Here is a 26,537-nt window from a genome sequence, read left to right on the forward strand (position 1 = left end):
GATGGTAACACAAGTGACGCAGTACCCGCAAAGGTTGCTACGGGCGTGGCGGGTAATCGAAGCCAGACGAGGACGCCATTAATGCCTTCATAAAGTGACTCCTTTGAGAAAATTTCATTAAGAAAATAAATCAGTCGATCATGTCTCATCTACTGAAGAAAGAAAAGAACATAATTACAAATTCTATCTTTCTATTTTATGGGTTAAGTATAGTGGTAAATGTATTTTCTAATAATCCCATATCAAGAATTGATGAATAATAATATTATAAGATGATTAATAATATTATAAGAAAATGGGTTTTTTTTTTTACTTTTTGATTACTTCCATAGTGAGAATGGATTGGGAATTGTGTTAAAATATACTGCCCGGAGAATTTTCTTTTTTTATTAGTAAGTATTAGATTTAACACTGTGGCTGGAAGGCTTATTCTATCGAACTTTTATTGGATTACTAAATCTACTTTTAGTCAAGTTGTTGTAATTGTAGCATATTTTTAAATAGCAGATGGTAGTGCCCAATCACTATTAGAATGATAAGATAATTAAAAAAAACCAAACTAAATCGAAATTGCCATTTTATTCAAATAATAGAACAGAGACGATAAAATTTAAAAAAAAAAAAAAGTCAAAATCACCATTAAAGAAATGTAATCATATTGTCCTTTATGTCCTATTCAAATAAAAGAAATCACTTTTGATTTGCTTAGACAATAAATTTCTTGTCCTTAAAGAGGCTAAGAGTGAAGGTACAAAGTCTAAAAGAACTAAATAATAAGATATTCAAGTGCATCAATGGCAGTACATGAAAAGGACACTAATTTTATTTGAGTGGTCATCTCATATTTTGTCACCTTCGAGTGTTCGAGGCTCAGAGAGACGGTTTGGTCATTCAAAAGGAGGACTTGGATCCAAAAAGACATAATTCACTGCCTACAATCATCGTTTTGGCTGCCTTTTGTTTTGTTTTTTTTTTTTGAATTATTTGGAAGTAAATAAAAAATAAAAATAAAAAACGAATGAAACTATTGTTCTTATCTTATCAAACATGTTTCCTATTTGTTTTTTCTTATAAGCTTCTTGCCTGATAAATAATTGACAAAAAGAAAAAGTATCAATATATATAATCATGATGAGACCACAACATTCAATTTGAAGATAAAAAATAGGTGGCTGGATAAAACCGAGCTGATTCAGCTAACCTGCAAAATCTGGTTGAACAAATCACTTTGATGCATCGAAAGATTCATCAGGAAGATTTTTGTCATGCATTGATGTGGACAGAAGAGACCTTGTTAAAGTCCTTCTGCAGCCCTGCTGCTGGATTGCTGATCACTCTGCCTTGCCTGTGGACCCCTGTATGTCAATCGACAAACAGCCAATAACTGCTGAACCAAAGTTCTAAAAGAAGACTGGAGAGAAGAGACATACCAGAGATTGAGATGGTTATTGTCCGAGCCACGCAAACATCACTGCCATCTGAATCTTTTCACAGAAAGATCAAATTAAGTCAGACGATTCAAAATAAAATGCAAGTGAAAGTAGAATAAGAAGAGTAGTCTCTCAGATCAAATGCCCAGCTGTAGTAGACGACAACTGAAACACACCTGTTTGCTATTCTGCAAATTGAGTCCGTCTAGTTAAAATTATAACCTAAATCAAAAGCTGCAATTTAACTTGTTGCAGATAGGAGCTGATATAATGCAGGGAGGGGCTCCCCAGAGTAATCACAAACGCATTTCTAAGCAACCAAAAAAAGTTTTTGGATGTGCAGGTTACATCTGCAGCCACCAAATAAAATCTGTAGCATGTTGTAACTATTTAAGAGCCAAAAGGCAAACAACAACTCACTCTCAATGCATGTGCAAAACCTAGATTTGCAGATGTGCTGCAACTGCAATTACAGAAAATTAAATTCACAAGCAACCAAGTGCAACCTGCAGACTTGTTTGAAATCATACATAAGGCATACATTGCATCAACAAATGCAGACATTCTGCACATTGGTCAAAAATATGGGCGTAAATTCATACCTCATTTACATAAGGATCACTACATGTGTAGACCAGTCCTTACTGAAGATGTTGCACATGCAAGTGCAAGAAAGCTGCTCACAAATAATCAGTAAATATTCACACTTCTTACTATGATATATGCTTCAAAGTGGAATTTAGGCTGGAAATTTATGATAACTCAAATAGCTTGTATCAGGAAGTCTTCTGAAAGCAATTTAAGAATCAACCAGGAATGATGCCCCAGTTATTTTGGTGTTTGTGTGCCGTCTTCAACCTGAGTTGAATTTCTTCATGTTCCAACTGAACTAAAGGCAATTACCTACCAATTGAAATTTAATTAATAAATTCTATGAATGATGTTGAAACATGAACCATGTTTTAAAATTAAATCATTTGAACAACCTGAGGATCACAAATATTAACAATACTAACTACAACCAACTTGTATAACAGAACAAGTTAAGGATGCTCCCACAATTTCTATTTTGCAACTTTTTTTCTTTTTTTTGCACAGAAACACCATCTAGATTGTTAACAGTCATGCAAATTTTGTTCAGACATGTTCTTTGTAATTGTAGATAGCACTGTTGTAGGGCAAGATCAATATACAGTACCTGGAGAGTCTATAACAACCACCATGAAATTTTAATATCAAACCGACAAAATATATGTATGAAGACACTACAACATGCAGATCATAACAACAGAGGAATTCAATATTTTAACTGTTGAACAACAACAGTGCAATATAACCAAACTGGACAAGATTCAACACAATCACAGACAGCTGACTCAACTGACATGGGTACACAGATATTGTGATAAAAGATTAATATACTTTCAACTTTCAACACTGCAATATGAAGCTGTATACATATATCAATGTACATGAAAGTCACCAACTTTATTTAAAACAGATACACACACACTAGAAAAAAATTTTACAAAACCTAACATACCAAGAGACCTTGAAGTCTATCATGGGTCAGCGGTATTGACCTTAATCTCCATCAATTGTTCAACAGGTTGACGGCATATTGGACATTTATTTGATTGCAGCCTTAATGCTTTCGCGCAAACACCACACATGCACTGGAAGTGACATAAACAATCAGTTAAGCAACAATAACACAAAAGGTGAGGGACCATCATAACCACATTTACTAGTCAGTTTCATCTTGTAACAATATTAGTAACGAAACAAAAGAAAGCTTGTTGAGGACTAACCATGTGCCTACAAGGAAGTACAGTGGTATCTCTTGGTTCTGACAGACAGATTACGCATTCTTTTCCCATATCATCATCATCTCCACCACTAATTTTTGCTTCAACTGGGCTCAGGCCGAAGATTTCTTGTAGTTCGTATCGTTCGTCTTCAACCCACAATATCTGCTTTACTACCTTGACTTTAAAATTCCCATCATTACTCTTCTCTATGACAGCTTGAGTGATCTGCGCATGAGCAGGACTTGAAGATTGGATACCATGAACATCTTTGGATGGGGATGGTCGGCAAGATTTGGCATATATTACCAAAGGGAAGACATCACCTTCTAATGGCTTTGAGAGCTCATCCAAATCGAAGAATCCCAAGTCAATACCAGATCCTGAAGGTTGGATGAATGTCTGTCCAAGTCCCTTAAGAAAGGTTATTCCTTTAGGTGTGTATATATCCACATATATAGAAGAGATAGTGGCATTGGCCCCTTCCTTGGCGAAGTAATAAATTGTAACACTGTTATCAAAGTCAACTTTAAACCTTTTGTGCAAAATCAAAAAATTGTTCAAACAGTAACAAACTTATATTATAGTCAGAAATAATTAGATGGGAGATGAGCACATAAGTTGAGTGAATAGAATCTTACGATACTGTTTCCAAGTAAATGTGTCTTAATTGTAACAGAACAGTTTCTAATTTATGGTAGCATAATTTCACAGTTAAATTTATGATTAAAGATAAAAAGTTCGATGACAGGTATGATCGCTATAGCTGACCCCTAGTAGTTGGGTCATTACAACAATGTGTCAAGTTTTGGTACAAGACCTGTGCTGGTCCCTGCCTAGACCAGCGTAAGTCCTATACATAGTGGCATCCCGACACCTGGTATGCTGATGTTGCACCAAAGAGGAGGGGAGGAGGAGAAGAAAATGGAGGGGAAGAAGACAAACAAATACAGAGTGGACAAAAGGGAAAAGTTTGAGAAAAGAAAGAAACACATGGAAAGGAATAGTGTAAGCTATGGAGTGCATGATTTGATCCAATAGATGATAACAGCATAAGTACCAAACAACATAGACCTGTTATCACTAAACATCACTACTGAAGCAGCATATGTCCAATATATGTGTTACGACATGTATCTTATTTTAAGTGAGAACATTGTCAAAATCCCAAATAACAAAATTTGAGGAGGTTCGTCAAATAGATTTTAATGCAAATTGATCAATCCTGATCAATTATATTTGCATAGTTATGCCAGGAATTTAGTATTTTAGGTTAAATGAAGACCAATACAGATGAAGTGTAAATTGGTTTTTTACAAGGAAGTGCACTCCTAAGGATAAACAGATCAATAACAGACACACTTTTCTATGATCAACACTAATGAAAATGCTATAACTTTTCTGAATGCAGGAGGCACAAAGATGGAGAAATAAGTTGGGACAGCAGAATCTAGAAAACAATATAAAAAACATAACTGAAGATCATGCTTACATTATTTTTCATAGCACTCAGTTAGATGACAAGATCTTTATATAACTTAATTTTTCAACTATAGGGAAAACCAGTCACTGGACCAAACTAAAAGGATTTTGCAAACAAGAGCATCAACACTCTCCATGATTACAAAACTCAAAATGCGCAATTTGAGTATACGAGCTAAGATGAATGGTATCATATTAGGTAAACAATGTACCATGTTGTTGAGCAAGTTATCAGGGGTTACAATTTTTGATAAAAGATATACCAGCCTGCAATTTCCTTCTTCAGTTGAAGATTTAGAACTACTATTTGCAACTGCCTGAATGTACTAAAGTGCAGACAAAGAGAAGAATAATGATGGAGGCAAAAGATACAGCATAGCATAATCCAATATATCTAGATTATAATGAGCAGTTAACTTAAATCGTTAATCAAAAGAAATTTAAAACTTTAGGAAATTCAAAGAGAAAAATTAAGAAGTAGAAATGGTTGTAGTTGGCATGCTGTAATGCGCTACAGGAGAGAAATGTATAAAGAATTAAACTTGTGTAGCTAACAGACAAGTTTGTTCAGGTTACTTACCTGTTTTATGTTCCAGGAAAAACTGTTGAAATTGGCAAGTCACAAACTGATTGAATTAAGCCCAAATATTACATAAAGTAGCCTGAGCATTTAAGAATAGTCTGTTCATATGCAGCACATAATGCTGAAGAATCAGTTACTAAAACAGATGAAGCGACCAGAGAAACCATTTCCGTAGTCTACTGAGATATCTATTGATCTAAATCTTTCTATGCTTTGATGTTTTTGACGAGTGGAACTACATAATAATCTCACTCTTTTTAATGGGTACTTGACATTACCATTCGAAAACCAAAAAAAGAAAAAGAAGGTGAACCATTGAACAACAGAATAAAGTTATAGTTACTGCCAAATTGTCAATCACCAGATCAAGTTTCCTTGTTTGATGATATCAAAACAGTGACCCAGCGACAATGATGAAAGTATTCAATGCATTGAAAGAATGGTTCAGAAAACCCAAAGATAACGCCTTAGCTAAAAAACTTGATGCATTTCGTCAGGATAAAACTCACAAGAGACAGGGAATAGTAATAGCATTGAAACTGCGAATTCAATTTCATCATACCAAAATCAACACTTATCGATGATCTTCCACTGAACAAACTGTGAATTCAATAAAAACAGAAGCATTAGCAAGAAAATGGCGAGGAGAATTAGATACCTCCCATCGACCATGGCGTCAAAGGTGAAAGAGACCAGATGATGATCGGCGTTCTGCTCATCAGGCACCAGCCGTATCGAATCCTTATGCACGTTGACATCGTTCTTCACCGTCTTGGTCTGCTCGACGAACGGTGGCGGCGGCAGCGCCTGCGGCTGACCAGCCATCCCGGGAGAGTGGATCGGCGGCGGCGGAGGCGGTGGCATCCACCAACCACCGCTCCGACCGGGGCCATAGTGCTGTGGGTGCTGAGGCCGGCACGTCCAAGGGCTGGATTGGTGGTAATAAGAAGTGCTAGGGTTAGGAGGCGAAGGCATCGGGTAGGGCGTGCTATAGTTGGAGCGAGGCGGCGGCGGCTGCGATGGCGGTGGAAGCGGCGGAGATATCGGGAGATGAGAGGAAGAAGTAGCGGACTGGTTCGGACCAGGAGGAGGAGAGGAGTAGGAGAACGAGGGATTTTGACGGTGGTAGTCGTTTCTTCTCCAATTGCTTGATGATTGGCCCATGCTTCTCCTTCTTCTTTATTCCTTCTTTCTTCTTGCTAATCGATGGAGATTCTTCTTGCTTATCGATGGGGAGAGCTAAAGAAGAGCGGGGAGAACGGAAGAAGAGAAGACAAGAGGAAGAAGGTTGGGAGAAGACCGGTAGTGGGGTGTTTCTGTAAATAATCTGATCTTGCGTTTTACTTTTCCGGGGTCGAACGAAAGAACGAAGAGAAGGGATGGTCACAGGGAGAAGGAAAAGAAGCCACGTAGCAAGATGGTGAGATAGTTGTAATCTCAAAGCATAGGGAAGCCGGGGTGCGGTGACCCTTGAATCCTACAACGACGGTGGTAGGTATTGATAGAATATTATGATATAGATAAATATAAAATAATAAATTTTCTATATTTTACATATTTAATCTTTAATTAAATATTTGCATTTTAAGTATTTCTTAATTATTATTATTTATTTAACTTTTTATATATTACTCTTGATTTAGAAAATAAATAAATCATCTCTTAAAAAAATTTTCACCTATTACCATAATAAAAACACTGTGAGACTAACTCAATCTAAATGGACTCCCAACCTTAATTAAATTAATTAAATCTTAAAATATAATACTATAATAATATATAAAAAAACATTTATGAATAACATTATAAATGAACCAAATGAAAATAATGTTGTAGTTGAAAACTGGTTAAAAAAGGCAAAAAAATTTAACGAAAAAATTTGTGAAGAATATTTTAGATATTTTATAAATTAGAAATACTAGTTAGGAAAAAATAAAAATGGATATCTTTTGAAAAAATATAAAATATATTTTTTAAAATATATATTTCTTTTTCTCTCTTTTCTTTATCATAAATCAAACCTCCATAAATTTCCATAACTCTTTGAAATTTCACACTCAATGAATTGTAATACTCTCATTGGTTTTCTTTTAATATTTATCGACAAAAAAAAAAAAAAAGCAACTCTGTAAGAGTTCGATCTCGGTTGGAGCATTTTCTACTAATATGCATGATAAGGACATAGGATTCCCATGCATACCTGTGCACAGTATCCAAAAGCCTTTCATTTAGTCTCACTCTCAAGAGCAGGAACTCATCTTCCTCGATAAGCGCATTGGCATTTCGTGGGTTGCATGCATCTCTTGCACAGTTGTCTAGTGGAAATTAGTCTCAAAATATCACAGTAGGTGTTTGCTATATATCTTAGTAGTTTTGTCTGCCAAATCCAAAGCATTAGAGGGATGCATGTCTTTGATTTGGTAGATCATGTAGGATATCACCCATACATTTATTATGTATATTTACACTACTCATCTATGACCTTCTCATTCGGATAACATAATGTTGAAGATAATGTAATGAAGTTATGATAATAAGATGTTATGGTGTTGTACTATATGCAAAATCTGACATCTTCTCTTCCTGTAGTTTAAAGCACACGAGACTCTATAATTGTTCTGGCTAGATATGCTACATTCTCCTGCTATAAGATACTTTGAGATCCAGGTTTGAGTGCGATAAATAGCCATTGCAGAAATGCCGAATCGTGTTCTCTATCTTTTTTGCTGACATAAACAGATACAGAGCAGATCAGGAGTGCTGGAGCCAACCCAGTTGGACATCCCTTTTCTTCTCTTGTTCTAAGGTAATTTGCGTGGAACTAGATTGATCACTAAAGATTTGCCATGGAAGCAGCAGCTGCACTGCAACATCTATTTATAATGGCTCGTCACAGTTTCAGTTCAGTGCTTCTTAGTTTGCATGCATGTCTTGACAGAGAGCAGCGTTGGAACTCCATGCTTCGATCTTGCAAAGCGGATCGCTGTTCTTCTTTCTTTCGGATGCCTTCTTACCCTCTCTTCCTCATCCAGTTTTGGTTTCCGAGGGTTCCTTCGGTACCGTGCAGGCTGCTTCCTCCCCTCGTTGATGTCCCCGCAGTTGCACGCATGGTGTACAAGGACAAGGTCGTCTTCATCCTTGGCACGACTGGGAGCGGCAAGTCCAAGCTCGCCATCGCTCTCGCCAAGAGCTTCCGTGGGGAAGTCGTCAACTCCGACAAGATGCAGGTGTACGACGGCCTCGGTGTGATCACCAACAAGGTGACCGAGGAGGAGTCCGGTGGCGTCCCCCACCACCTTCTTGGGGTAGTGCACCCGGAGGCGGACTTCACCGCTTCGGACTTCCGCCGCGAGGCCACGCGCGCGGTGGAGTCGATCCTCGGCCGCCGCGGCCTCCCCATCGTCGCCGGCGGGTCCAACTCGTACATCGAGGAGCTGGTCGAGGGGGCGGGCGGCGAGTTCCGGTCCCGCTACGACTGCTGCTTCCTGTGGGTGGACGTCGAGCTGCCGGTGCTCCACGAGTTCGTGTCGTCGCGGGTGGACAAGATGGTGGAGCAAGGGCTGGTGAAGGAGGCACGGGCGGCGTTCCGACCGGACGGGGACTACTCGAGAGGAATTTGGAGGTCGATCGGCGTGTCGGAGATGGACGGCTACTTCCGCTCGGAGGACTCGGCAGGCAACGGGGAGGTGAAGGCGCGGATGCTGGAGGCCGCCGTGGACGCGATCAAGGCCAACACTTGCAGGCTGGCGTGCTGTCAGCTGCAGAAGATCCGGCGCTTCTGCGCGATGGGGTGGGACGTGCACCGAATCGATGCCACCGAGTTCTTCCAGAGGCGAGGGCAGGGGTCGGAGGAGGAGCTGTGGGAGGAGGTGGTGGGGGAGCCCGGCGCGGCCATCGCAAGAAGCTTTTTGGCCTCCAAGAACCAGAATAATGAGCTCGATGCCATTGCTAATGCTGCAACGTTCTAGGTTGAGAACGTGAGCACTTGCAGCGATGGATGAGCTGACCAAGAAGCCATGGAATAAGTGCAGAGCTCTCTTCGTGGAAGAATGTTAGTGTAAAGAGATGTCTTAAATTAAACTGATTTATTGGTGGAAATAAGAGAATAGAAGGGTTTTTTTTTTTTCCCAAAGGAATTCGTCACCATATATATTATATTATATATATATATATATATATATATATATATATATATATATATCATAGTCACGGAGATCTTGACTGTTGTTGAGGATGTTATCACGTTGACTGTTATCATGCCCTCGCAAGACAATGCTTCTGTCAGGATGCCGATTGGACTAATGTGATGAAAGCGATTTACAAGACGTATGATGGCAATGTGTTTCATGCATGAGTAGAATACCTGATTGACACATAGATAAACGACTCCAACGAGATTCATGACCCAATTGAGTTTTGCAATGCGATGGCAATAACACGGTATTCAACTTCAGTTGTAGAACGTGTAATTATCTTTTGCTTCTTGGAACTTCAACTGATTGGATTAGGTCCAAGGAAGAGAATATACCCCGATATAGATGTTCTGTCATCAAAATTCTCTACCCAATCAGCATCAGCAAAAACATGAAGATGATATAAATAAATAAATAAATAAATAAATATATATATTCTTATTTTTAACCCCACATTTTTATAATTTTCTAGCTTTTTTTACCTAATACCTAAATATCCTGTCATCTTACTTTTTTTCCTTTTATTTTTTCTTTTTCCTATGAACAGATCTATTGAGTCAATTGATTCAATCACAATATTTTTACACGATAAATATAATTTTTTAAAATTTATAAAAAAATATTTTTATTCTTTTAAAGATTGCTAAAAATATTATTATATAGTATAGAAATATTAGAATTGGATCGATCCATAGAAAAAAAGAGAGAAAAAAAGAATATTCTTAATTTTAGGTAAAAACGTTGTTAAGGGGACGTTTATCGGGAAAACAAAAAAAGAAGTTTTTTTTTGTAAAATTTCCTTATTTATATAAATATAAAAAATAGTATCGAAATTTAGTGAGATAAAAAATGCGTACAAAGAGAGCAATAAGCCTTTTGTATGGAATCTCCGCAATACGCATATGCAGGAGAATATAGTTTGACTGTCGGATGACTGGGTTGAGCTGCATCGCCACGACTGATGCCTATTTGGCGTGTTAGTTCGGTACCGTGTGCGATAAGATCCCAAAGCTTCTAGAGGTAACCAACGAAGAGAAGGGAGCAGAGGAGAGAGATTGATCGATCGATCGATCGCCACCATGTGGGCTGCATCGTGTCTGGCGTCCTGCTGCGCGACCTGCACCTGCGGGCTCTGCACCTCCGTCGCCGCCGGTATCTCCCGCCGTTCCGCCCGCCTCGGCTACTGCGGCCTCTTCGCCCTTTCCCTCATAATCTCCTGGATCCTCCGCGAGGTCGCCGCCCCCCTTCTCGAGAAGATCCCATGTAGGTTTGACACACGCACAAAGCCCTCTCTCGTGTCCTTCTTTCCTATCACATTAAGCGAACGATTCTTCCCACCAAAACGTCATTTTTCTCGCGATTAATGGTTGTTTGTTGGTGATAATTGCACTCGTCTTGCGGCATGCGTCAATCGGGCTTTTACTTGCGAGGGATGAAAAAACGAAGTAGGTAATCGCGTTTGCCATGTCAAATCAGACCATGATTTGTTCAGAATTGAGGAACCAAGTGTCTTAGGCGTCTTGGTTGTCTGGAGAAGATTCTTATGTTTAACGAGGGGAATGATGCTTGTCCATGTGTTTCCAGGCAACAAACATGCAGTTTGAAGGCTAAAGGTGGTGGCTTTATCACGGATTAGTCGAATTAGATCGCCAGACTTTAGATCGTGTTTTTGGTGAAGTATAAGATTTTCATGATCTTGATGTTAATGATCTCCTTTTAAAGAGCCAATGTTTACCAAATTTTTTTTTACCATGTCTCCTTGCAAATGAAAATATTAGGGCAAGAATGTTACCCAGCTTCTTATACTCACAGGAGGAAGGGGATTATCACAGTACTGCAAGTTGGAAGGTCTAAGGTGGTTGCTGTCTGAGGGATTAGTCGAATTGGACTGCCAGACTTTTGAGCTTAGTCTGAAGAAAGTACAAGATTTTCATGATCTTGATGTTAATTATCTTGCCCTTTTAGGTGCCATTAGGCGATAGAATTCATTAGGGCGAGAATGCAATGCAACTTCTTATACTCACAGTAGGAAGAGATGATTACAACACTTCAAGCTGGACAACATTAGCTGATCATGTGTGGATGTTATTGGACATTGTTTTGACTCATGATATTCTTCCGATTAATATCTTATTGATAAAAGATTTGATGTGAGTATAGGTCAGTCACAAATAACACAATGTGATGCAATAATCCTGTCATCCAGCAATCGATTGGTACACTGGAGGGCACTTAATTCCTTATTAGTAGTCCTTTTGATTTATTATTTAATTATTCAATGGCTTGATGTCCAAATGATAATCATTTGTCTCACCCAGTAACATCTAAAAGTGGCTTGCCCCAAAACGTATAAAGTCTAAATATAAATATTGATATAAATGCAACAAAGTGAATATGAAAACAACTGAGGTAGTATAGGATTTGGCAGGGATATGGAAATAAATTGTTCTGTGTTGAGGATATTACATGTATGAATATACGTTAGTTTTGTATGAGAAGAAAATCAACAAGCTATTTTTTATAAGAAGTGCTCAAATGCATATGAAAAAGAAATAAAAGATTGTTTTGGCTGAGACAAACAAAAATTATGGTCTATGTCTATTCATCTTTCTCTAGTACTTCATAAGATATTATTGCAATAATTATAAGCTAAACATCCATCTTATTCATATTCAAAGGTCAATATTTTATGAAGAATTTGTGTGTAGTTTGAACTTAATATCATGACAGTATTTATAAAAGTTTTCATGATCCTTGAGGGAGGAATATTTATCAGAAGTGTCAATCACTTATCCGAGAATTATCCTATGATTGAGGGCAAAACGAGGAAACATCCCTAAGGGAGGACAACGAGAAATTATCAACCATGTGTTTAGTTGTTTTAATTAAAAATGATGTAATTATAACTTTAAATGTATAAACCATTATTTGTAACCCCTAAGTCTACATGATGGATAATAGAATTGAAAAGCAACTCAGTAAAATTTTCATCTATATGCATATGTGGATATAACATCCTTTTTAGGAATTCTGATGCTGCAGATCTTGAAAACTCTTATGGTGGATGTACTAAATACAAATCATTTTCATATATTTGACATCAATGCATCACTTAAAAAGTTCAGTTTTGAGTGACGGTGAGTAAAATTTATGAATATTTGGAAAATTGGTTTAAACAATCATTGGTCAGGAAGTTGGGTGTCATTTGTCAGGTCAAGGGACACCATAGCCTCCTTGGTCAGTGACCACCATGTAGCTTTGCTCCTCCATTTGGGTATTTTATAGAATCTGATCCCAATATGAAGTAGGTTTTAAAATATATATGTTTCATATTACAGATAAGTTGGGATTGATGAAGAACCGGCTAACTAATACCATCCACGAAAGAAGACAATAACAGTGATATTTTGTTTTCGTGTTTAGTTTTACTTGGTATTCTTTCCTAATTTTTGTTCATAAGAGTGGCTACTCTTTGGTGATTCAGTATAGATCAGTCACAGGCAGCTTATCAATTAGGCTTGGCTAAGAGCAGGCTTTGACAAGCAAACTATGAGTTTTTATTGGATTTCTTAAGTTCTACTTGAAACAAAAATTGGTGAATAAAAAACTAGGGCTTTATAATGTAGAAAATACAAAATTGACATGGAAGCATTTGGAGCCAACCTAATTGGGACAAGGAAATTTGCAAGTTTCTCATTACGGCACTGGAGCTAGAGACAAATTCTGAGATATTAATAATAATCATCTGTTTGTTTGTTTGCTATTTTGCCTGAACCTAAGAAGGAACTATTTGGTTTTGTTTGGCTGAGATTCTTTTTCATTTCTTCAATTCTATCAAATGATTTGAATATAAGGATGGAGGATTAGCAGTTTGTTAATTGACAGTGCCTCATCATAATCCAGGAGTGGAAGCTGATGATTATAGGCGATGAAGAACCTAGAGAGCAAATCTTATTACTTGGTTGAATTTCTAGGGATTTATAAGAGATTTTTGCTATTTCTACTATTTTGCTAGCAATAATGTGGCCATACTAATAAGCCCTTAGAATATGCAGAATTGTTGCAACAGTTATTTTTATGAAGAAATTTTGGATATCAGTCCCCACTAGTTAGTCTTGACTTTTCTGGAATCTCTTAAATGCTATCAACTATCGAGGAGAAAGAGAGGTACAGATAGCTAGTTAATTGATGGGCTACATTTTCATTTAGTTATCCCTTTCTGGTATGATACAATTATAATCTAACCACACTTGTGGTATGATTGGAGAGTTTATTTAATTGCTTGTCTGATTTTTTTTTTCTAGTAGTTGCTGAGATTATTTCCCATGTTAAAAGAACAGTTCAGACTTTATCTTTATATCATCAATTGCATACCTTGTAAGATTATGTACAACAATTGATTTTTCTGAATGAGTTATTGTCAAATTAGATACTTAAACTGTTCCTTTTTATGCAGGGATAAATAATTTCACCCATGCCCCACCAAAAGAATGGTTTCAGACCAATGCTGTCCTTCGTGTCAGTCTAGGGAATTTCTTGTTCTTTGCAATATTTGCTCTGCTTATGATTGGTGTCAAGGACCAGAATGACAAACGAGATTCATGGCACCATGGTGGATGGATCGTGAAAATTATTATCTGGGCACTGCTCATTGTTCTTATGTTTTTCCTTCCAAACATAGTCATTACAATCTATGGTAATCGGTGAAACTTTTTGATTTTTTGTCCTTGTCATGAGTATTTTTTTGTGTTTAGCTGTCCATCATTATGGCAGTGACTTCATGTTTGCTGATAAATTTGTTTATGTCATGCATGCTCCTTAATTTTGTGGTCATTTGTGCTAGCATAAACATCTAGTTGAATTTCTGCCTTAGGCCCTTCATTGTCAGCAAGATAGTGAGCATTCCACTCAAGTTCTGATTTTAGTATGCACTCACTGGATTACTGGAAATGTATATGTAACTGTCAGATGTTCATGATATTCTGTTCTATTATGCTTAATTCCATTAATTGGACTTTGTGATTGAAACCGTAGACCTTCCTTGATATATTGCTTTAATTAAATAGATGAATAACTACATTATGAAGGAATTTGTTGTCTCTAGGAAAGACAGCATACTGTCTACTACTATGTCTTTTGATGTGTTAATCTGGAAAACTTACTAAAAGTCAACCATCATGCCACAATATGCGGTGAGGTCCCCTATGACAACAAGTTGGAAGTTCAATCCTTTTGTAGTTGATGACAAACCCAAGTTTACACCTGTTCTGAAATGACCATTCTCGTCTTTTTGATGGTCATACTCTGACTTGTACACTTGTGATCTACAACATGCTTCCACTCTCTTAATTCACTTTTTTCAACCAAAGATTATCTGTAAGCTAAATGCATCTAGCTTCAAGATTTTGTCCAGAATACTAGAAAGGACTTCAACTTTCTGGATTGCTTGGTTATTAAAAAGTTAACAAGGTTACTAATTCTTAGAAAAATGAGTGAGACTGGTGCTAAACTTTATGTCAGCTGCTCACCATGATTTTTTTTTTATTCTCATCCTGCTTATTCTTCTCTTACTAATTCTTGGAAAAATGAGTGAGACTGGTGCTAAACTTTGTGTCAACTGCTCACCATGAGCTTTTTTATTCTCATCCTGCTTATTCTTCTCTCTTGCCCTCATAGGAATTCTCCTAAGCTAGCCTACAGCCTATTGACTCATAATACAAACTTGTTTCAAAAGGACAGATTGTATTTTTATTCATGGTCCCTGTTATCATAGAGCTGTTTTTCTCATTGTGAAAATGTTTGCACTGAGAACATTAAGACCACACTTTTTACAATAAGAGCATAAGACCACAATGGTTTCTTTCCACTGCTATATGCCTTCTGATGATCATACAGCTGGCATGGTAGCCAAGCACAACGAAATTTTTTTCTTGCATGTCCTTGGGATAGGACAATCCTTCGTGATAGTATTATTTATACTTTCACCTGCATTTTGATGGAAAGTACCTAGTTGATGACCTATTTGTTCACATAGATGTATAATATATATTTGTCCATGCACATGCATCTCTTTGTATAAGTAGAACACTGTAACATGATTTCATTAGTAGTTTTTTACTTCATAATAATCTAATTAGCTTATTCTTCTAGTATAAGTTTGTTATTTTAAATATCTGACATTAATCCTTCATATGTTGATATTCATTCTTTTACCAACAAGCTAACGTGTCTCCATGGACATGGAGCTTCAGCTCAAACAGTAATTTCCTCATCCCCAATTTTGTTATTTCTGCAGAAACATTGTCAAAATTTGGTTCTGGTTTTTTTCTTTTGGTTCAAGTGGTCATACTTCTCGATTTTACGCACACATGGAATGATGCATGGGTCGAGAAAGATGAGCAGAAATGGCAAGTTTGTAACTCTGCTACTTGCAACTGTTCAGAACTAGTATTACAGCATTTCTTTAATTTGTCAACGTCTTAATTTAACCCTGCAGGTATGTTGCTTTGCTGTCTATAACAGTAGTGTGCTACCTAGCAACATATGCATTCTCGGGAGTACTCTTCATGTGGTTCAACCCCTCTGGTCATGACTGTGGTCTCAATGTTTTCTTTATCGTCATGACAATGATTCTTGCTTTTGTCTTTGCTATTGTTGCACTATACCCTCAGGTATTTATATTGCTAATTTTTTTATGAGGTCGGCATTAATGTGCATTTATCTAAATCAAAATTTTCATTAATTTTTTGATTTCCATGATCATCATATTGGCTTGTAATATCTGAGTTTTGTTAGTAGTTTTATCATGTATGCATTATACACATTTGTGCAGTCCATTAATTTTCTTTAATAAGAAATACAAAAATTGTTTATATCTTAAACAAAACTTTATACTGTTGGAGGACCATATGGTGTCCCCAAGGAATCCCAATCACCGTGATCTTAGATGCCATGGAATACATTTGGCTGTGACTATTAGTTAGTGCACTGGAGTCCCACTTAAGAAGATAGCCTATGAATTTTGATGGCTCTTTCGGGGATTTTTTTGATTTTTGGAGCAGAGAGAAATTGGCTAATTCCATCATGATACTTGGGTATCTTTTTGGGATCTTCTCTTTTGTCTTTCCTACCCATACCATCCACCATGTTTCAATGTTTTGTATTTGGATTTGGGTAGTTGTTTGACCATGACACCTAAAAAAGGTTCTGGCGGTACATGGAAAAAATTCAGAAATATTTGACATTATGAAATAAAACGAAGAAAATCTTCTATACTTCAGTCAGAACATCAATGACATGGTTCCAATTAGCAACAAGAAGTAAAAGAAATAGACAAGTACACCAAGTGAAATTATGTGGTGAAACACATGGATTACATCATGAACACAACATGCCCATTGCTAAAAGTGCCTTAGGTATGACAAATACATTGGCTATGATCCAGTGTATCCAAACATCTATTTGCCTATGCGGTACTGATGGATGAGTCATATGAAAAATAAAACTGTTGCTGCCATATTGTTACTGTTCTTGCTCCATCTGCCCTAGGTATCCCATGGTGTAATCTGATGTCTGTAATGACCTCCATATCCACTCCATGAAAATCAGGTGACTTTGGCTTGATCTACTATCTTAGTTAAGCATAGCATGAGCTCCCTCTGCTCATGATGTGTTATAATCCAGGCATCTCATGTAGCATTGGTCATAGGTGCAAATGCTCTCTCACCCAGGTATATCGACCAGCACATCTCAAGCTTAAAGATCATCGACAATAATATGCCTTACATCAGGCGTGCATATAGTTTGACATGTCTTGTTAATGGTTATTTGAGACACCTGCAAATGCTCTCTCATCCAGGCATATCAACCAGCACATCTCAAGCTTAAAGATCATCGACAATAATATGCCTTACATCAGGCATGCATATAGTTTGACATGTCTTGTTAATGGTTATTTGAGACACCACAAAAGACTGAATCAAGATGAAGTAGCATGGCAACAACATTTTGTCCTGATTCCAATCCGTGATTACAACTCCATCCAACCCATCCTAACCAAGTCAGGAACTCTTGAATCTATAGATCATAAGGTAGTAAAGAAAACCCTGGACTTTGCAAGAGAAACTCAGATTAGCAACCCATGTGGGAGGAGGGTTGAAGTGGCTTTGGAACCAACAATTGGCCAGCTAACGTTGATACTGAAGTGCAGTGGTAGCAGTCACGGCAGAAGGCATGATTATTTGCAATTGGCACATGTTGAGATCATGTTATGAAAGGTCGAGAGCAAAAGAGAGGGTCATCAATGGCAGGTCACTCCATGTGTTGGTGATGTCGTAGTTAGCATTGCTGTGGCTTGTCTTGGATTGCTTGCTTGTGAAGAGCAAAAGAGGATTAGGCTAGGGCTACAAAAGAATTAAGCGACCTTATTTTGTTGGTTGTGGTAAAATTTTAACACAATTGGGTGTGGTTTTAACTGGTTTTGTAACTCGTTTGAGTGCTAGACTGGGACCAAGTTTCAACTTATGAATTTGACCATGTTGGGCTCACATTTGGTGTTTGAGCTGGACCTTACTCGGCCAAGGATGGAAAATCCTAAGCAGTAGCTGTGGATGCTAGACTCAAAATCATTGGGACAGATATATGGATGAAGGAAGTTAGTTATATATGCTCTATGTGACTGTTAATTTAAGGAATGAGCCACTTTTTTTCCATATAACATCTTGGATGCATGTGCTGCAACGGAAAAAAAATATATTTTTATTCGTCTTTCTTATAATTTTAAGAAGTAACCTACATCATTATTTTGTGATTAACTTTTCCACTTGCATAGGTGAACGGGAGCCTCTTGCCTTCCTCTGTAATCTCAATTTATTGTGCATACCTATGTTACAGTGGTCTTTCGAGTGAGCCGAGAGACTATGCATGCAATGGTCTTCATAATCATGTGAAACAAGTTTCCACTGGTACGCTGGTTCTCGGAATGCTCACAACAGTTCTCTCTGTTGTCTATTCTGCTGTTCGGGCAGGATCGTCTACTACTTTTCTATCACCACCATCTTCTCCAAAATCAGGTACCGATTAAACTCAACATCTTTTCTGTTCACTACATTTATATTTAGCATTCTATCCATAATAATGACATTGTCTCTGGAGCGGAATTTATGTTGGTTCCAGATACAGAAAATTTTAATGGTTCTCATTAAACAAGATTCATCATTGTAACCATAATTATATTATGTTTTTTTTCTTCTTTAAGGATTCGAGTAGATGTTGATGCCTACCAAAATTTATGTTGATGCCTACCAAAATTCTTTCTATGAGAGGCAATTCAGCACCTTGCACTATATGTAGCTTATGGTTTCACTAATTAGCTTTTCCAATTTTACCACTTCCCGTTGACACTGATTATCTTGTAGGTTCGAGAAGTCCACTGCTCGAAGCTGGTGATGCAGAATCAGGAAAACCAGAAAAGAAAGAAAATGAAGCACGGCCAGTTAGCTATTCATACACGTTCTTCCACCTTATCTTTGCGCTAGCCAGTATGTACTCAGCCATGCTTCTCACCGGATGGAGTGGTTCAATCTCTGACAGCTCAGAGCTGATTGATGTCGGATGGACATCGGTATGGGTGCGGATCTGCACCGAGTGGGCTACTGCTGCCCTATATATCTGGACTCTGGTTGCTCCTTTGATCTTGCCCGACCGTGAATTCTACTAAGCCATAAATCTGCATGTTAAAAAGATTGTACCACAGTAACACTTACCAGACTCTGGAAATATATTTATGTGTGTCTGCCATATGTGAGAAGCAGGAAAGTTGCAGAATACACATGTATATATTATATATTATCACAGTTGAACTTGATTCGTGGTGTATGTCACTTCAAATTGTGATCTTTTATCAAATGGTCAATAACCAATTTCTAGTTGTGCTCTTTAATTCGAGTGCTTCGCTTTATTTTTTGGACCAGTCTTTAACCTTTGCTACCTGTAAATTTTATACATAGGTCATTTCTTCTTGTGTACTGAGGATTTGTGATGTAGAGGTTATTTTGTATTCTGAAACAAATATTCATTTTTGTTGTAATGTTATATTTGTTCCTCATGAGTTTTATCTTGAATCAGGATTTGTTTGACCCAACTTTATATTTCATGCGCCGCTGATCCATCTTCTATCAAAAGGATAGATAATTGAATGCTGCAACTCAACTTAGCCACAATTTTAGTCAGCGTGTGCTTAAATTGGGTAAACAAATCTACATACTTTTCTTTCCTTTTCTGTGAGTCGTTGTTTCATCAGTCTAGATATAAAATTTAGATATGATCGGTCGATCGATCGGATTTGATTTACTAATTAAAATAATTATAATTTTAAAATATGCATGTATTTAACCTTAATTAGGAAATTGTATTGTGCTTTACAGATATTAAATCTGCAGTGTGACCGTTTGATACATCGATTCGATTCAACCAATGATTGGAAAATTGATGTGATCAATGTGTCCACTCAATTCCAATAAATGTGGAAGGATTTGGAGCCTTATCTAATGCATCATCATGCAGTGGCCTTCTGCCGTCCCCAAAGTCCGACTGCCAATTCTCCTCCACCCAACATTCCAACCCTATCTATGGAAAGCTAACGTCCCCTTTATATTACTTACTGCTCCTCGTTACTGGCAGTCTTCCTTGTCCGTCCTTCCTCCTCCTCCTCCCTGCTCGGACTCTCCGCCTCTCTGGTAAGCCTGCCATGTCATGCTGCTTCCCTCTTCACGTCTCAGTTTGTTTGGCCATGCAGTTTACTCGTCTGAGATATCCTGTGCGTTGTTCTTGTATTTGGAGAGCTTGGGTTGTGCTTTCTTCCACTCGCATGCATGGAAGCCACTCTCAGGAAAAGTCCTTTTTCTTGTCCTGTCAACATGGTTGGGTCGGTTCTCGGTTTTCTTCCTCCACTCTGTACATAAATAGAGCGCACAGTAAGCATTATCTTGTTGTCTTCTGAGAAACCTTTGGATATTACTGTTTCTGTGAATGTTACTGTGGATTTTTTGGGTGGTTGCGTTCCTGTACGACAGTGTAATAAGCGTGGTTTTCTTTCTCCTCCCTGTGCGAATGTAGAGGACACAGCAACCGATTTGTTGTTTTCTGGGAAATCATGGATATTACAGTTTCTGTGAATGTTGTTGTTGTTTCTTGGTTGTTTTATAGGCACTTATGGGTGTTTATGTTCTTCCTCATCCCTGTACAGATGCAGAGCACACAGTAACCATTTATTAGTTTTCTGTGGAGTCTTGGATATTACAATTTCTGTGAATGTTCTTGAGGCTTTTTGGTGGTCTTTTAAGCATTAATGGTTTATGTTCATATGCTACATGTAATTACTTAACATAATTAATTGAACGGCACTACAGAGTAAGAGAAATGGTTGGCTGCTACACAGCAACAAAGAGCTTATAGGCACTAGCATACTGCATGTAATTGTTTAACATACAATGGGCATCGGATTGGATTATTTGGTCATTAATTTATGAGTCACATCCTGTGAGCATTTGGCTAGTTCATGTTGACAAAAGATTGTAGAAAAAGAGAAAGGAAAAGGAAATTAGAGATTCTAGAGACTGAAGAAACTGTATCCGTTGGAATTCAGAATACCACCAATCACATTGAGAATGGGTAGAATAAGGTCTTGGTAGTTGAAGTTATTGTTCTTTTGGTAACTTGATAGTTAGGCAATAGCCACTTCATTCTTTATCATTTTTTGCTAATATGAACAGAAACATCCCAAGTTCAAATTTTCCTGCCAATTTTTGCTTTCTTGATGAATAGAGGCATGGTCCTTTGAATCTTAGGAATGTTTTATTACTAGCTCCGACTCTCTGGACTTGTAAGTGCAAGTATTTAGCAGGTAGAGAAGCTATCTATCTTATGTATGTGAGGAAACTTGAACTAGTTTTCATTCCTGTCCAATAAAGCATGCTAATTTTTTTTTTCTTTTTGGTATTTGACCCTTAATTTTCATACTTCTGAATTGAAGTTCAGAAGGGAGGTAGCAGGAAAATATGGCTAAGATGATGGTCTCCCCCATGCAATGCCAAATGGGATTCCCAAGCAACTCACTTCAGGGAAGGCCCATGATAACATCAAAGATGTGGAATTCTCTACTGTTAAATGCCCAAAGGCCTAAGACCCGAAGAGGAATTTCTTCATTCAAAGTGCTTGCTGTCAAGTCTGAAAATGGTGTTGTATCAAGGTTGGAGGACCTACTTAACTTGGACACAACCCCGTTCACTGATAAAATCATTGCAGAGTACATCTGGTATGCAACAATGACAACTTCATCCTTTCTCCCGGTAAACTGAAGAGTATATTATGAATAAATTTAGCAACGCGATTTCTGAATCATAGAGAACTAGACTAGCAGATGAAATAGCTTTGAGAGAGAACACATGTTGAATTCAGAATCTTAGTTTCTCCCTTTCTTTCTTGCTTGTATGCTTGAAAATTTTAACTTGTATGGTTCAAGTTAAAGTGCAAGCCAGTATACATGTGATAGAGATAGATATCAGCTATGACGTGTAACTCTTGACTGAAAAACAAATTGTTTTCATGCTTCAAATAGGATTGGAGGAACTGGCATTGACATCAGAAGCAAATCACGGGTATGCTTTTACATTCGTGTCAAATATTAAGTTGTTTTACCTTTGAAAGAATAATCAGGTACAAAAACTGTGTTTCTGCTCCTCCTCGCTAATAGCTCTTTTATCATGATGAAATATTTCAGACAATATCAAAGCCTGTGGAGCACGCATCAGAGCTACCAAAATGGAACTATGATGGATCAAGCACCGGACAAGCTCCTGGAGAAGACAGTGAAGTCATTCTATAGTAGGAAATATGATTCTATATCTGTATTTAGTTTCTCCATAAACTTGTTTGCAAGATGATAACCCTTGCTTTCTTTGTTCTAAGTTATTTCCTTTTTACCTTCAGTCCTCAGGCTATTTTTAAGGACCCTTTTCGAGGAGGAAACAACATCTTGGTTAGTAATATATCTTTTAATACTCTTCAAACAAGCAGAAAAATTCACCATGTTTCATTTATAAAATATCCAAGTGCTTCAATGACACGCATTCTTGTGAAGGTAATTTGTGATTCATATACCCCAAGTGGAGAGCCCATACCTACCAACAAGAGACATAGAGCTGCTCAGATATTTAGTGACCAAAAGGTCATTGATGAAGTGCCTTGGTGAGTTTCTTTTATGTATTAGATATATGGTGCATGAAGACGGAAAAGAAAAATGCGGTCACAGATATTGTGAATCGACCACCTGAGTTGCTTGTTCAGTCATGTTATAGACACCTCTGTTTCCACTTGTTGGACTGAGAAGAAATGCTGTTTTCTTTCAATTTCTTTCTTGAGATCTTACAGGTATGGAATAGAACAGGAGTATACCTTACTCCAAACAAGTGTGCAGTGGCCTCTTGGCTGGCCTGTGGGGGGATACCCAGGTCCTCAGGTAACAACTTTTGTTCTATCCTGACAAGCATGTAATCATATTTGAAGTCATAGTAACAAGGTAGGTGACTGAGAAGAGAGATGCCTCAGTGCAGTTTCTTTTGACTTGGAAGCTGTGAGCAGGACATGAAATTTTGGTTATTTTCATAATTGCTGCTGCCAGGATCATGAATCATAGTTGGAGCATTTGTACATTACCCTGAACTGGTGTTCACCATAGTTGATAGAACCACGGAATATGTTGGACACAACCTCCATGTTAACAGTCGAACTAGAAGGAACATAATAATATTAGTAATTGTGGACATTGAATTGCTTCAGGGGCCATACTACTGTGCAGTGGGTGCAGATAAAACATTTGGTCGTGATATTTCGGATGCTCATTACAAGGCATGTTTGTATGCTGGAATCAACATAAGTGGCACTAATGGGGAGGTTATGCCTGGACAGGTATAGATAACTTTTTCCTGTTTCTTGCATTTTTCAGGATGTGTTACCTTGTTTTCTACATGTACTGATTCTTTAATTCATTTGCTGATATTGAAAACATGTGATAGTTCTGTAAGGAACTCAGCATGCTTACTTTGTATTCATTGTTTTCTATCATATGTTACTTGGTACATTGGCTCATTAGTTTGTTGTCTAACCATATGCAGTCTGATGCATTCTCATAATTTTCCTAGTTTAGAAATTATGTGCCATCCTTGTTTACGCATGCTTATATAGATTTAAATTGGGAGCATTTATGGAGAATAAAAATCATACTTGTAGTGTTGGATTTCTAAAAGTATTATTTGCCTGCTTATATAAATTTAAATTAGGAGCATTTATGGAGAATAAAAATAATACTTGTAGTGTTGAATTTCTGAAAGTATTAGTTGTTATCGAGTAAATATTTGATGATCAAATGAACTTGTGCAGTGGGAATATCAAGTTGGACCAAGTGTAGGAATTGAAGCAGGAGACCATATATGGTGTTCAAGATACATTCTTGAGGTAATCTTTTGCTGTCACCTTTTAGTTTCAGAACAGGAAGGAAATATGAAAAACAGTTGATCAAATTTCTACAATTTAGCATTGACCTGTTTCAAGGAGTTGATAAATTCTCGTATCGGAGGAATATTATGGAAATACATGTGGTGGATGCACTTCAAGCCACAAAAGCACTTTATTTTTTGTATTATTATTGTGACCTCATTTAAAGCATAAGACTGGTTAGAGAGAGAGACTTTGTCTAAATCATTTTGTTGGACCACATTAATTGCCCTCAAGCTAAAGAATCTTTTAGTCCCTGATCTTTCTAGTGAAAATGTATCTTAATTTATGCGACTTCGAGAAGAAATTCGGTATTTCTCGATCTTATAATGCAATGGTGTTATAAGAAAGTAATTCAACATTGCTACTTGAGGAGACGGCACTCGCTGAATCTGTAAGCCATCCTGATGGAGCAAATGACCTCTCATTTAATTTTGTCTCTCAGCATAATATATTACTTGTAAAACGATCATGCTCAAACCCTCTGTTAAGGATACACAATTGAAGAAGTTCAATAACATGACATCAAAGCATATGTATGTGCAAGTTATGAGATATGAATGCTGAAAGTGATTCAACATCATTATGAGTAGGATCACTGTGAATCATGTCTTCTCCAGAAATTTATGATCCTTATGTTTTCATCTTGTGTCTTCTGTAGAGAATCACGGAGCAAGCAGGTGTTGTACTCTCCCTCGATCCCAAACCAATAGAGGTACTTGCACCATACTGCTGGAACAAGATTTACATTCATAATCTCAAACAATTCTGAGTTGTTCATTGCATGGATAGGGTGACTGGAATGGTGCGGGTTGTCACACCAATTACAGGTAACATGCTCTTGTTTTCACTCGTGGCATAGTTGGAACAATGGAACAAGAGTGCAGTAGGCAGCTCATTTATTTCCATGAAGATAACTCCTAGAATGAATGTTATATGGCCACATAAAATTTCAGGTAGCATGACTCAGGTGGCAGTGATGTTATCTAAAAGACTAAAACCATCAAAAGAGTTCCAGGGTTGCCTTGAGAAGGTTGACCAGAGGAGCTACCATCTAGAAAAGCTTGTTGAGAATGCATACATAGGAAACTAGAAAAAATAGGTGTTTATGCATTGTTAAGGAGATAATAAAGAAGGATACAACTAGAACTAGACAGAAAATTTAGGTATCAGTTTATCTTTGTGGAGAACTTGGACAATGCTTGTGATCAGCATCATTTGCTGCAATTTAGGTCCATAAAACTAGTCATTTCAGCTGAAAAATAAACAAAAATCTGTAGATTTTACCTTTGATTGGTCTTGACAGATTGTTTATTCTGTCATCTGCTCCTGACTTGTATGCTTGTTATTGCAGCACCAAGACAATGAGAGAAGAGGGTGGGTATGAAGTGATAAAGAAGGCAATCCTCAATCTATCACTCAGGCACATGGATCACATCAGTGCATATGGAGAAGGAAATGAACGCCGGTTGACTGGGAAACATGAGACGGCAAACATAAACACCTTCTCCTGGGTAAATAACCAGAACCAACTTACCACTCTTTTCGATCTCTGTCTTCTCTCATTTCAAATGCTAGTGTTTGATTGAATGCCATGATGACCCCTTCTTGTCACAGGGAGTGGCGAATCGTGGCTGCTCGATTCGCGTGGGGCGTGACACAGAGAAACAAGGCAAAGGTGTGTGTTTTCCTTTCAACTGCACTTGCATCAGCTGATGCAGATCTGATTGTCTCTGAAACCATAGCAGATGAACTCTGAAGAACTGTTGCATGTTTGACCATTTGTTTGTGCCAAATTTAGGATACCTGGAAGATCGTCGTCCGGCTTCAAACATGGATCCCTATGTGGTGACATCTCTTCTGGCTGAAACCACAATTCTTTGGCAGCCAACCCTCGAGGCTGAGGCTCGTGCCGCGAAGGAGTTGCAGTTGCAAGTATGAGGCCTTCATGGTGAGGTGTGGAACGGGAACTCGATGGATACCTCCTCTCTTTGTGTCAGCTCCTCCTCGGTTCCCAAATTTGATCTCTGTAGTTTCTATTTATGTGATTCTCCTTCCTCATTAAGAAAGAATGAATGCTCCATGAACAATAATACAAATTCATTGTCAGCAAACTCTATGGGTGCCAAAAATAAGAAATTCTAGTGTTGTTTGCATGTGTGAGAAATTGATACAAGTTGGAGGTATGAACGTTTTGTATTACTATGGTGATTGGACCAACTTCTCCATTCCCAATCCAAGAGCCATCAGTCATGACAACCTGTTCATGTCAACTCTTGCTAACTTTTCCATCTCATTTTTGCCAAATACAGACTAACAATCTAAAACCAGTTCCCTGTTTTCAAGCACTGTCATCTCTCATCTTCCTAGATCTTTCAATAATGTTGTCATTTTTCGACAAACTTCAGCAGATCTCAATAATAAGGTTTAGATTGTTCTTTGTTAAAAAAAAAAAGGAACAATCTAATCCCAATAGGTTCTAAACACTTAA

At 37.6% G+C, this 26,537-nt stretch overlaps 4 protein-coding genes across 6 annotated transcripts; 3 read left to right on the forward strand and 1 right to left on the reverse strand.

The window, feature by feature from the left end:
• Positions 1–1,835: 1,835 nt before the first annotated feature.
• Positions 1,836–6,660, reverse strand: LOC135633956 (probable E3 ubiquitin-protein ligase LUL4). Of its 2 annotated transcripts, XM_065143997.1 has the most exons (4): positions 5,962–6,660; positions 3,242–3,749; positions 2,974–3,106; positions 1,836–2,333 (listed from the first exon to the last, which is right to left on the reverse strand). In XM_065143997.1, exons 1-3 carry the CDS (start codon positions 6,465–6,467, stop codon positions 2,993–2,995), a joined length of 1,128 nt encoding a protein of 375 aa, XP_065000069.1. In that variant the 5' UTR covers positions 6,468–6,660; the 3' UTR covers positions 1,836–2,333; positions 2,974–2,992. The 2 variants fall into 2 exon arrangements, with proteins under 2 accessions (XP_065000069.1, XP_065000068.1); XM_065143996.1 differs by lacking the exon at positions 1,836–2,333 and having other exon boundaries at positions 2,704–3,106.
• A 1,746-nt stretch (positions 6,661–8,406) lies between these two features.
• On the forward strand, positions 8,407–9,271 carry LOC135633874 (adenylate isopentenyltransferase 5, chloroplastic-like). Its single transcript, XM_065143843.1, has one exon. It carries the CDS (start codon positions 8,411–8,413, stop codon positions 9,269–9,271), a length of 861 nt encoding a protein of 286 aa, XP_064999915.1. The 5' UTR covers positions 8,407–8,410.
• Positions 9,272–10,440: 1,169 nt separating this feature from the next.
• LOC135633897 (uncharacterized) lies at positions 10,441–19,436 on the forward strand. Its single transcript, XM_065143873.1, has 6 exons — positions 10,441–10,759; positions 13,953–14,192; positions 15,792–15,903; positions 15,993–16,167; positions 18,327–18,567; positions 18,913–19,436. The coding sequence occupies exons 1-6, from the start codon at positions 10,576–10,578 to the stop codon at positions 19,212–19,214; spliced, it is 1,254 nt and encodes a 417-aa protein (XP_064999945.1). The 5' UTR covers positions 10,441–10,575; the 3' UTR covers positions 19,215–19,436.
• A 634-nt stretch (positions 19,437–20,070) lies between these two features.
• LOC135632991 (glutamine synthetase leaf isozyme, chloroplastic-like) lies at positions 20,071–26,202 on the forward strand. 2 transcript variants are annotated; one of them, XM_065141969.1, is made up of 14 exons: positions 20,071–20,232; positions 21,528–21,809; positions 22,113–22,152; positions 22,275–22,378; positions 22,484–22,532; positions 22,635–22,741; positions 22,925–23,012; positions 23,333–23,461; positions 23,933–24,007; positions 24,708–24,761; positions 24,839–24,876; positions 25,401–25,560; positions 25,664–25,724; positions 25,848–26,202. In XM_065141969.1, the coding sequence occupies exons 2-14, from the start codon at positions 21,553–21,555 to the stop codon at positions 25,985–25,987; spliced, it is 1,302 nt and encodes a 433-aa protein (XP_064998041.1). In that variant the 5' UTR covers positions 20,071–20,232; positions 21,528–21,552; the 3' UTR covers positions 25,988–26,202. The 2 variants fall into 2 exon arrangements, with proteins under 2 accessions (XP_064998041.1, XP_064998042.1); XM_065141970.1 differs by having other exon boundaries at positions 20,072–20,232; positions 21,533–21,809.
• Positions 26,203–26,537: the final 335 nt, after the last annotated feature.

Source organism: Musa acuminata, chromosome BXJ3-3 (genome assembly GCF_036884655.1).
Source record: "Musa acuminata AAA Group cultivar baxijiao chromosome BXJ3-3, Cavendish_Baxijiao_AAA, whole genome shotgun sequence".
Taxonomy (NCBI): domain Eukaryota; kingdom Viridiplantae; phylum Streptophyta; class Magnoliopsida; order Zingiberales; family Musaceae; genus Musa; species Musa acuminata.